Raw genomic sequence first — 10,705 nt, 5'->3', positions numbered from 1 at the left:
TAATCTTTCTATTTTATTCTTTAATGTAGACTTACTTAAAGGCTTCATTGATCGAATATTTTTTGTGACGTTTAAGACAATAATATTCTGTATTTTAAACATAGAATATCAGCCGTACATTGCAAAGTGTTGTTATAACTTACTGATTCAGGGTGTTGCAGTTGTGCGCTGACTCTGACATCGCTTGCTCGCCATGCTAACGTGTGTTTTACTGTTGATGAAAAGCTAATCTGTTTGTTCATATCTTTCTTATTGGCACCATACTTGACATTGAAGTTGCTAGTGGTCAGTTTAGCGTTGGTCAAAAAATTCATTCCAAGGTTAAGGTTCAAATGTGACATTTTCTTCAAAGTCAAAACACTGTAAAGAAATACAAAGAGACTCTTAAATATATGTACATTGTTTGATACTATTACAAAATTGTCTAATCAATTAAAGCGATGGCTAAATATTTCAACAATGATATTGTAAATAAACTCATCATAGATACCAGGACTAAATTTAGTATATACGCCAGACGCGCTTTACGTCTACAAAAGACTCATCAGTGACGCTCGAATCCAAAAAAGTTAAAAAGGCCAAATAAAGTACGAAGTGGAAGAGCATTGAGGACCAAAATTCCTAAAAGATTTGCCATGTTTTTAGGCTACTTATGTTTATTTTCTGACTATGTTTGACTTATGGATACTCTAGTAAATAAAATAACACTGACCCATTGCCTTTGATTGATGTAGCTTTCTTTGTTGATTTCATGACAATCTTGCTGTTCATGGTAACCTTATCACGGGCAACACGTGGTATGATATAATCAAACGTGGTTCTGGTTATAATAGATGTAGGTCGAATCATAATGTTGGATCTGCCTTTAGTAGTCAGAATTGGAGATTGGATGTTCATTTTTGTCTGATAACGGGCTTGCTTTGCGTTTCCTGTATCTCTTAATTGAACTGAAAACAAAAATCATATTTAAAAATGACATCAACAAAAGTGGAAAGTTTGGCCCTAATTATAAACAACCAAATGTCACCAAAACAAATTCTATTATCTGTTTTAAATTAAGTTGAATACCAACAAGTTTATTCATCCTTTAAATCTAAATACATTTTGTAATATACTCTTAAACAAAGAGAGATAAATGGAATAAAAATAGAAAAGAATAATTCTACTTACCAAAATATTTCATTGGAGAACGTGTCAATCCGGTAACAGTCAGGTCAACCTTTGCAGCTTTTTTATATTTAATTTCCACTGAACCGCCAAGACCCATCAACAGTTTTGCTGGGGTTTTAACTGAGATAAATGGACTATATCTCAAAGATTTTTTAGTTACTAGTGTCTGCATTCTGGTCTCGAAACTATATTCTTCTTTTTTGTCCATTGTAAAACTGCCCTTGATGGATTTTATAACCTTCTTGTTTAGCATGTTCACTACAAATAAAACAGCAAAAACCATATAGTTAAACTTCTCTCTCTTTTTTTTTATAGAATTAAGTATATCACTTAAATTAAAAATATGTATACGTAAATTATGAAGAAAATAAACAAAACTGAAACTGTGCCCATAATAGATTTTGTATACATCAAAGCATTTAGTTGCTGGTTTTTTTGCATTTAAAGTGTATCGAATCATTGAATTTCATAAAAGAGATGTACTACTGTAAACCTGGCATGCTGATTCTTTTTGATTTATTGTTTATTTATTTTGGTATTCTTTGCAAGGGGATGTGACTTTAACTTCTATGACTATTGATGTTTAACTCACATCTCATGTTGATTGGTTCTTTTGAAACTCCACGAATGGCAAATGCAGAATCCAAAGTTGTTCCCGCCAAATATTCAATAGTTCCATCAAGTTTGATGTTATCCTTCTTTGGAATGACTATTTCTACAGATGGTGTATATATCATTTTAGAAGACTTCTTCTTACTAGCTAAAGCTGCATTGACTGAGTATTCTGATTGGTCAATAAGTAATTTACCATTTAATTGTCTTTGTTTGGTATCGACAGCTCCTATAAAATAGATTACTTCTTTTGTAAAAAGTATTAACAAAAGTATTTATCTCTTAAATAAATAAAAAAGGAAGAAGTCCATAATACCTGATAAATATAATGTTATTTAAGATTTAAAACTTTAAAATCATGACTTGATACTAAATTAAATTTTACTGTGAAAATTGATAGCATTGTCAATAACAAATAATATTGAAGGTATTGACATAAAATACATAATTCCTTATATATTAAAAGTTACCATTGAAGGTGGCCTTTTTCCATGGTGACAGCATCATCATTTCTATATCATGCTTCTTCATATTCATATTGAAACCGAGTCTCATTTCTCTATCAACCTTTGACCCTGGTGTGTTAAATCCTACATTGGCAATCACTACAGATTTTGTCTAAAATAAATTATAAAAATAGAACCATTATACCTCACGTCAGAAAAAAAAAAGGAATAATGATATATATATTTATATTCCTGTTATGATATATATGAGTGGTTGAAGTATTATTACCTAATTGAAAAATAAGACTAACATTCAGTGATCAAAAATAAATTCATAATTTTTAAACATTAGTCTTAAGCAAAAAAGTAAGCTGTAAAAAAAAAGGTAATTACCTTTCCAAATTTATACTCCATTTTGTAACTAGTATGGCTGTCTCTCTTGTACAGTGTAACACCAGCTGTCAATGGTCCAGTTAGAGGGAAATATGGAGAATCAGCTTTTAAAGAAGCATTAGGATAGGAAATTTCGCCACAGAGTTCAAGTCCAGTCACGTGGGAAAGGTCATCTCCTGTGCATAGTTTCTTTGTTTGTCTGTTTTGTGTTATCATCTTTTGTTCACGGGTCTCATCACGATGAACAGTAAAGAATGAAGTTCTGCAAAAAGAGATAACCATTACCATACTATAAAGTATGCAAGGTTTATATGGATAAGAGACTGCATTCCCTTTTCTTCCTTTTACATTAATAAAAAATGTAACAGATAGAAAAGAACAGAACAGTCAATTATTCTAAAAAAAAACCATGCTGTTGATATGGAAAGAGGTAAATTAAGGTTGTCATTCGAGTGAATTATATCAAGATAACTTCATAAACAGCACGGAAACTATACCATTTAAAAAAACCCAGACTGGTTATATTAAGAGTAAAAGATATTTTTTATGACCTAAATAATTTATCATGAAATTTTTCGCACTTACTTTGCTTCAAATATTTCTGTCTTTGCATCTGGTGTCTTCCATTCGGCACTAAAGAGTTGTCCACCTTTAATTTCCAGATGACCTTCAACAGCAGAGGCAGAGTTCACTGAGGATACCATTTTCATTCCAGCTTTAGTTACGAAGGCATCAACACTCATTAGACTTGTCACTTCCAAAGCAGCACTGAATTAAAAAGATATTTAGATTGATTAAGATACAAATTTACCTTGTAAATATGCATTTCTTAATTATGCGTACGGATATATATCTTTTCAGATCTACATTCTTTCACAACTGTGATATACTGGTTGTTTTTTTTTTGCGTAAAAACATGCATATTCTTTATTTTTTTTTTGTCTAGAAAAAAATTAACACCAGACTTGTTTGATTATATGTATTCACTGTTTAAAGCATTTATTATTACTTTATAGTTTGAAAAATTTGTTGGTTGATATAATTTTTGATTTCTTTGATCATGTTGATATCATCAACCACGGGATATTTATTGCGCAAAATTATGACAAATTTTGTGTTTGAACGAATAACGGAGACAATCATAAAACTCCATTCAAACTATTGTTGTTGACTGATATGTGCTTATTTGGTTAATGACTTTCCTGATGTTTCAGTTTGTATTTCAAGCTGACATTTGGCTTTGGTTTTTTTTTATATTTTTGCGTCTTTTGTTTTGGTTGATCTTAATACTAAAATTGTGTATCTGAGTATTTAATATTACCTTGGTCGAATTTTTCCATCGATGGAAACTGTCATGGGATTTGACTGAATTTGTCTAAGGTCCATTTTACCGGAAGCTTGAAGGTCAATTGTAGCACTTCCGTCTAAACTTATGTTAAGTGGAAAACCAGCCATTGTTGGAATTATGAGACTGGTATCTAGAAACATGAAGCTCTGTGTGAAAGAATAGTCTTGCTCTTTAGCCAGATTGATGATAAAATCCAGAATGTTGAAGTTTTGTCCTTCAATCAGACTTTTGATATCGTCGGTGTTGATGTACTGTAGTTCATTGCCAAATATTCTCAAATACATGCTCCCTTTGAACTCTTCCATTGTTGATCCAAACTAAAAAACGGCAAAAATTCAAAATTTATTATTGAAGTTTCTGTATTAATTAAATATACTTGAACTTATAAGATGAAAAGGACGAAAAGTGGTTATTTCATATAAGTATTGGTTTTTGAATAAAACGATTAGACACTTAATGTATAACAAACAAAATATGAATAAAGGCAAATGTGAATGGATTTCAAATACAATATGAAAAGAACGATAACTTCTGTCAATCTATTTGCTCACCTCCTCATTCAGTTTATCCATTGCTTTGTTGCTAATTCCTTTCACTGATTGTTTGACAACATCCTTTGACTTGCCAAAATATCCTTCGGGTCCAAAGTATGATTCTAGGAAATACTCTAGTCCCTCTACTCTTCCTCCAAACTCAAACAGGTTAACAGAGTGACCAAAAAGGTCAACGGTGAGGTTTGTCATGGCTGATCTGGGAAGGAAAGACTTAGAAGACCAAATGAGATTGCTATCAATTGCTGCACCTGTGTTCAACTTTTCTAGGAAAAATGAAGCTTCATAGTTTCTGGAATACTTCATTTTTTCTAAGTTGAATTCTTTCTTCAGTATGTCATTAGATAAAATAGATTTTATGCTTTGTTTCAGTGGACTTGATGTTTCCATTAGATTTGTAAGGTGAGTCCAGACGAAGGAGCCTACTTGATTTACTTCTTCTGATTCCAGTGTGGTCTGGATTTTGTTGAGGATAGACTTTGAGGGACATGTCATCAATCCAAGATAAGCAGCAATTCTTATTTCGGAATCCTCATCGCGATTTGAGTAAATTGTCATCAACTCGTTTCTCTGAAATAAAAACAAATCCTATTTTGAAGAAGTATTTCTTGCATGTAAGTTATTTTGCAGTAATAATACATTCGATATCTTAAATACACTATATTTTTTTTTATAGTTTTTTTCATTTTCTACCCTTAAATTAAAAGATAAATCAATTATGATATTTAATGACAGTAACATCAAAATAAAATGTTTGCACAACAGTAATCAGACGGTATGATTGTATTTATATATTGATACAATAAAGACAATTTTGATAAAATACAATGTCGGCAATTTAACAAGTCAAATTATAGATTCGTTTATCATAGAGTATAGAATGTAAGATAATGAATAAGAAATAATAAATAAGTTTTTAATTACGTTTGCATCACATGTCATTCGGCGGAAAGCTTGAGCTGCAGCAAGGCGAACCTCTGTCGGATTTTCTTTTCTTGTCAAACAGCTATTGACCATTGTGATACTGCTAGAGAAACCAGCATTTCCAAAGGCACGTAAGGCGCGGATTATCTAAAACGAAACATAAAAGATAAGTGAATTATCCTATATTGAAAATACTGTTGTCTAATATGACAAATTGTATTTAAAAGTAAATTTTCCGAAGAACAATGAACATGTTTTTAAGAAATGAATGAAACTGCTTACGTTGTTAACATTGTTCTTGTCTGCATAGCATCCAACACCAATCTTGTCTTCTAAGCTGGCAACAAGGTTTACCATATCAATGTCGTTAGCACAGGAAGATGTTTTACAGTAGGTGTACACAAGTGATGAAACTGCAAGCATGGCTTGTCCGTTCTTTGTGTTAGTCAACAAAGGCTAAAACGAGAGACATGAACACCATACATTATGCTGAAACGTATCTACATACACTTACATATTTGAAAGATCCGTTACTGTCTATATGTATAAAGATATTTACGCATTTGAAAGAACCGTTATTATCATTACGTATACATATATTTACATATTTGAAAGAACCGTTAGTATTTTTACATATACATAAATTTACATATATACAAAATTAAAGAACCATTACATTCTAACATCTTAAAAACGAAACCAATTCATTAAATCTTTTGTTTCAAGTGAATAATTAAAGAGTTATATATACCTTCAGTTCCAATAGCATGTCTTTTGTTGGATGTTGAATAAAAGATAGACTTGTCATCCACATATCAGCTTCAGCTCCGGTAACTTCGTCGGTATTAATCAAATGTGTCATCATTTTCAAAGAAGCTTTAGTTCCAACCATTGGAATGGCGTCAAGGAAGAATTTCCTGCAAATTATGAAAAATTTGTTTTACACTTTCAACTTTAAATAAAGCAATGGCTCTTTTGCAGTAACGGTATCAATTACTGAAGACTTCTCATCAGATTGGAAAGTTCATTGTTTTACAAATTATTGAAGAAAAAGAAAATGTCTGTATAACTCTGTCCAAATTACCGGTGTCATATTTGAAATTACGTTAAATATGAGATAATGTGGAAAAAACAACACAAAAGCTACGAGAAAGCAGAATTTGAATTATTTGACTTAACTAATTACCCGATCATGTAATATTGTACAGTACTGAAGTCGTCAATGGCAAACGCTGCAGTGAAAAAATATTACAGATACATGTATACTATATTTCCATTATATTATACATACCTGACTTTTGTATTCTTTGGACAGACTTTTCCTGAATGTACTTTCTTGTGGACACTTTCCATGCTATCGCTATCCAAAGTTTTCATAAGTCTGACAAGCTCAGTAAACTGTTTAGCTGTGGAGACTTTCACGGCATCTTTAGATAATTCGCAAAATTCTTTCAAATTGTTCACAACCTCCTTCTGTGCGTTTGCAGAATTGGTGTTGTCAAAAGCATGCTCAAATGCCAGTGTTGTTCTCTTTTCAGTAGACACTAAAATTGAACATAAATACTTAATTAGGAAATTATATATGCATAGTTTGCACGTTAATGTAATAAACAAAATTGTTATTAATTAGCGTGATATCGCTTTTATGTTCTAGTCTTGATCGGGAACGGAAACACAACAGACAAATTCATCTATTGTCAAAGTTGCCATTAAGTAGTGAACAGGTTATATCAGCTCTAGTATTAAAATTGCTTTACAAGGAAACAAATGACGTTTGGACTTCGTTTATATTAGGAAGAGTTTTGTAGATAAAAAGTCCTCAGTATTCGTTTGATTCGCGATGCATGTATCAATAGTTTCTGTTGATTCAATTTCACCTTTTGTAGATCTGCTTTGACTCTCTGTAATATATTTCAATGTCTGTTTTGTTTCTGTAACAGCTCCACTGGATTCTCTGGAGAATGGTCGTAGAACATGTTGTTCTTCACAACTGCTGCTCTGAAGGATACCAGTTTTACTGATTCCCTGTTGACATTCGTGTGTGCTTTTAACCAATGGCATTGACTGGATTTCCTAGAACAATAATAAAAACAAAGTGAAAACCGTTTCAGTCACACACAGTTTTAATCTACTCAATTTGTTTAACGTGATATAATATTGTTTGAAAGTGAATTCAACTGTAGAATATGGATATTTTGCAACACCATTAATTAAAAAAAATGTGATATAGAATAATAACTTACAGATGGTACCCTGTATGGTGTTCCTTGCATGGCTGTTTTGTAACCATGACGATCTACACATCCTAATGTGTCTTTTGTCTTCATGATTGTCATTGTGTACCACCCATTGGAAGCCAGAGAGTAATTTACATCACAGCTTCCGGTTACATCCATCTGAAAACAATTTCATAATTATTTTATTTCATAACATACAGTTATTGTTGAAAATTTAAATAGTTAGTATAATAATACTTTTATTTGATAACTTTTTTTTTTAATGGTTAGAATAACGCCTTGGCCCCACCTACGGGAGTAGCTGACTGGTTTGTTATAATCTAAAATGAAATAGAGCAAAACAAATAGTTACACAAAACCACGAAAAGAGTTATTTAAAAAAAATTCATCGATTTCTTTACTTTTGTTTTGTTCAGACTTTAAGTTAAGTTTGTAAGTGAAAGACACGGCCGACACATTCCGAACATATCTTTCCGAGTTGAATATTTACAACTGAATGATCGGTTATCCTTAGATTATGGTACACAATTTTACCTCTTTTGTTTCCTGTTCCTGACTGAAGTCATCCATAGAGTTCTGGAAAGCAGAGATGATTGCTCGTTTGATATTAAGAGCCCATGTCTGTTCGTCGTTTGAAGGGCATAGTTCATCAACACGGCCATCTTGAAAAGAGAACATCAATGGGTTCTGTTCAAGACTCTTCTTGAATTCGCCAGTGACGTCAGCATTGCGTCTGGTGTTTGGTGATTTAGGGTCTGATTCAGTAAGTACTACATCAGAAACCTGCAAATGAAAAGAGATGATTATAATAACTCATTTAGATTCTGAATACGAAAATGTATCGCTATGAATTCAATCTAACAAGACAATATATTTTCGAAATCCTCTGGTTTTATCCCTTTGAATGCCTTAAAACAAATTGGCCATTGACTCCATTTTTCTTTTTATAAATCTTTTACATGTTTAATCAGAAGCCATTTGATAAAGTCTTATAAAATCTTATTTATTTTTTAATAGTTTTTGAGAACTTTAACTTGTCGATGATTATCGATAAATCTATGAAAAATCAATAAAGAATATTTTCCCGCCAAAATTCCAATGGCTAATATTTCGAAAACAAGCACATTGACCTTTATATTTTTGTTGTTGCTTTTTTTGATTCCTTAATTAATCCCCTATCAATATTTACTAGTGTTATGGAGAGTTATTCATTTTGAAACTGAGAAGCGAACTTCCTTATATAAATGACATAATGTTTACTTTTAGTTAACAACAAAATTCATAACTTTTATTTTTGTTCTTCTTAATTACCTTAAGCACTAGATCGCATTTTGAATGAACCTCGATGTGAACTTTTGCAGCCATGTCAATTCCTGCTTTATCTTCGGAAGCCCCTTGTATTGTCGTTGACACCTTTGATGTGTAGTCATAGTCGTATGTCTTTCCGGTTTCGTATCCAAATTTTTTCGATTCTGCAAATTAAAATAATTACCATATTAAAACCTCCTTTTCAAAAAGGACAATATATGCTGTTACACACTGAACTTATATCAACAGAAGTTTTTAATTTAAGCGAGGATAATTCGAAGCCGGGACAGGTATAGACTGTCCCTGTTCGTAGTAATGGGGAAAACCTTTTATTTATAGAAGGATTAAAATAATTTCGGTTTTATGGAAACGAGATTATTTTCATGACTGTAAAAAAGACAACTACTATTTAGGAAATAAAGAAATGCATCTTGTCAAAATGCATGCGGATTTGTATTTCTGGGCTTTTATCTTAAGAATTCAATGATGTTTATATTATAAAGTTGCGCTAGATTGCAGGTAACAAGTTATGAAACACGTGACTTACCTGTACATTGTCTTGCACATGTAGCAGTCTGTGAGTTAGGTAGTTTAGCTGAAAACGAATATCATAGTTAATAATAAAAATAAGAAAATGTGGTATGACTGGCAATGAAACATCCCTCAACCAGACACGAGTATTTTATCGTACGGACTTGAATAATTATCAAACCCAAAATAACAAATGCAAAACAATTCAAGCGAGAAAACAAACGATCTTATATAGTTTTACGAACAAAACAATAAACGAAAAAAAAGTAAGATATGAAGTAACAATGAGATACACAGAATTGGGTTTTTCACAATTTTTACAATCAAATGGTTAAACATATCAATTTCTATTTATCATTCAATATTACGAAATATACACATGTGTGTTTGGATAATAAATTATTCGTTTTTATCGTTACTTATTTGAATCAAAATTAGAAATATACAATTAGCCTATAACAAACCTGCTTGATTAAGTACCACAAGGGCACATAATATAAGTAACTTTAGCCCCATTATGGAGCTTGTGTAATGTCTCGTTTCTAATTGAGGTGTTCCAATTGGACTGTGTCTTTTATACTAAATCTGTGATAACAAGTTGCTGACACAGATAGGGGTGCAGGGTAAATTCCTCGATAGTAGATCTATAATTAATTATTATCTGTACTTTGTTAGGTTCATTAAAAGTTATCAATTATATCTTTCATAATCATTCACATTGGTCAAATATCAATAGAAAGTTCTAGTTTTATATTGCACAATCATTTCTAATACACTTCAATTTATATAATCAAAGGAATTTTTCGTCGATATAAAGTACGAAAAAAATTGTAGGCACAAATAAATTGAAAAAAAACCGTTGATAAATAGTGAAATTCCAAAGAGTTTCTTAAACAAATTAGAAAAGTAATCTTCTTAGTTGATTTAACTGCATCGCCCACCTTATTGTTTGTTGTATAAATCTGAAAATATATTGACGGTAGAAAAAGATGTTTCACCCCTCCTTTTTGGTGGGTTTCGTGTTGCTTAGATTTTAGTTTTCCAAGTTATTGTAATTATTTTCTATATACGTGTATGTATTCGAATGATATTTGACCAAAGTAAGGAACCATTTAACAAAACACTATTTTTCAAGTAAGAGACGTCATGAAAAATGCATGAAATATTTGCCACTGGACGTTAAGC

At 31.5% G+C, this 10,705-nt stretch overlaps 1 protein-coding gene across 3 annotated transcripts in view; it reads right to left on the bottom strand.

Annotated features, from left to right (window-relative positions):
* The window catches only part of LOC139515970 (uncharacterized), a 104,137-nt gene that overhangs the window by 16,984 nt on the left and 76,448 nt on the right, over positions 1-10,705 (bottom strand). Inside the window, exons 1-19 of one of the 3 annotated variants that reach the window (XM_071305762.1) lie at positions 9,985-10,082; positions 9,537-9,584; positions 8,993-9,153; positions 8,216-8,464; positions 7,688-7,840; positions 7,322-7,517; positions 6,736-6,988; positions 6,196-6,361; positions 5,727-5,900; positions 5,445-5,591; positions 4,521-5,090; positions 3,943-4,286; positions 3,207-3,389; positions 2,622-2,883; positions 2,253-2,400; positions 1,763-2,011; positions 1,171-1,428; positions 713-947; positions 144-360 (exon numbers count right to left, since the gene is read on the bottom strand). The exons of the other annotated variants lie outside the window; for them this stretch is intronic. Of the exons in view, the coding sequence (XP_071161863.1) occupies positions 144-360; positions 713-947; positions 1,171-1,428; positions 1,763-2,011; positions 2,253-2,400; positions 2,622-2,883; positions 3,207-3,389; positions 3,943-4,286; positions 4,521-5,090; positions 5,445-5,591; positions 5,727-5,900; positions 6,196-6,361; positions 6,736-6,988; positions 7,322-7,517; positions 7,688-7,840; positions 8,216-8,464; positions 8,993-9,153; positions 9,537-9,584; positions 9,985-10,036 (4,065 nt within the window). The 5' untranslated portion in view covers positions 10,037-10,082. Of the gene's footprint in view, positions 1-143; positions 361-712; positions 948-1,170; positions 1,429-1,762; positions 2,012-2,252; positions 2,401-2,621; positions 2,884-3,206; positions 3,390-3,942; positions 4,287-4,520; positions 5,091-5,444; positions 5,592-5,726; positions 5,901-6,195; positions 6,362-6,735; positions 6,989-7,321; positions 7,518-7,687; positions 7,841-8,215; positions 8,465-8,992; positions 9,154-9,536; positions 9,585-9,984; positions 10,083-10,705 lie in introns of those variants that run through there. 3 annotated transcript variants of the gene reach the window in all.

This window comes from Mytilus edulis, chromosome 3, assembly GCF_963676685.1.
Source record: "Mytilus edulis chromosome 3, xbMytEdul2.2, whole genome shotgun sequence".
NCBI lineage: Eukaryota > Metazoa > Mollusca > Bivalvia > Mytilida > Mytilidae > Mytilus > Mytilus edulis.
The sequence above is the reverse complement of the archived record's forward strand: the minus strand, read 5'-3'. Positions and strand labels throughout refer to the sequence as shown.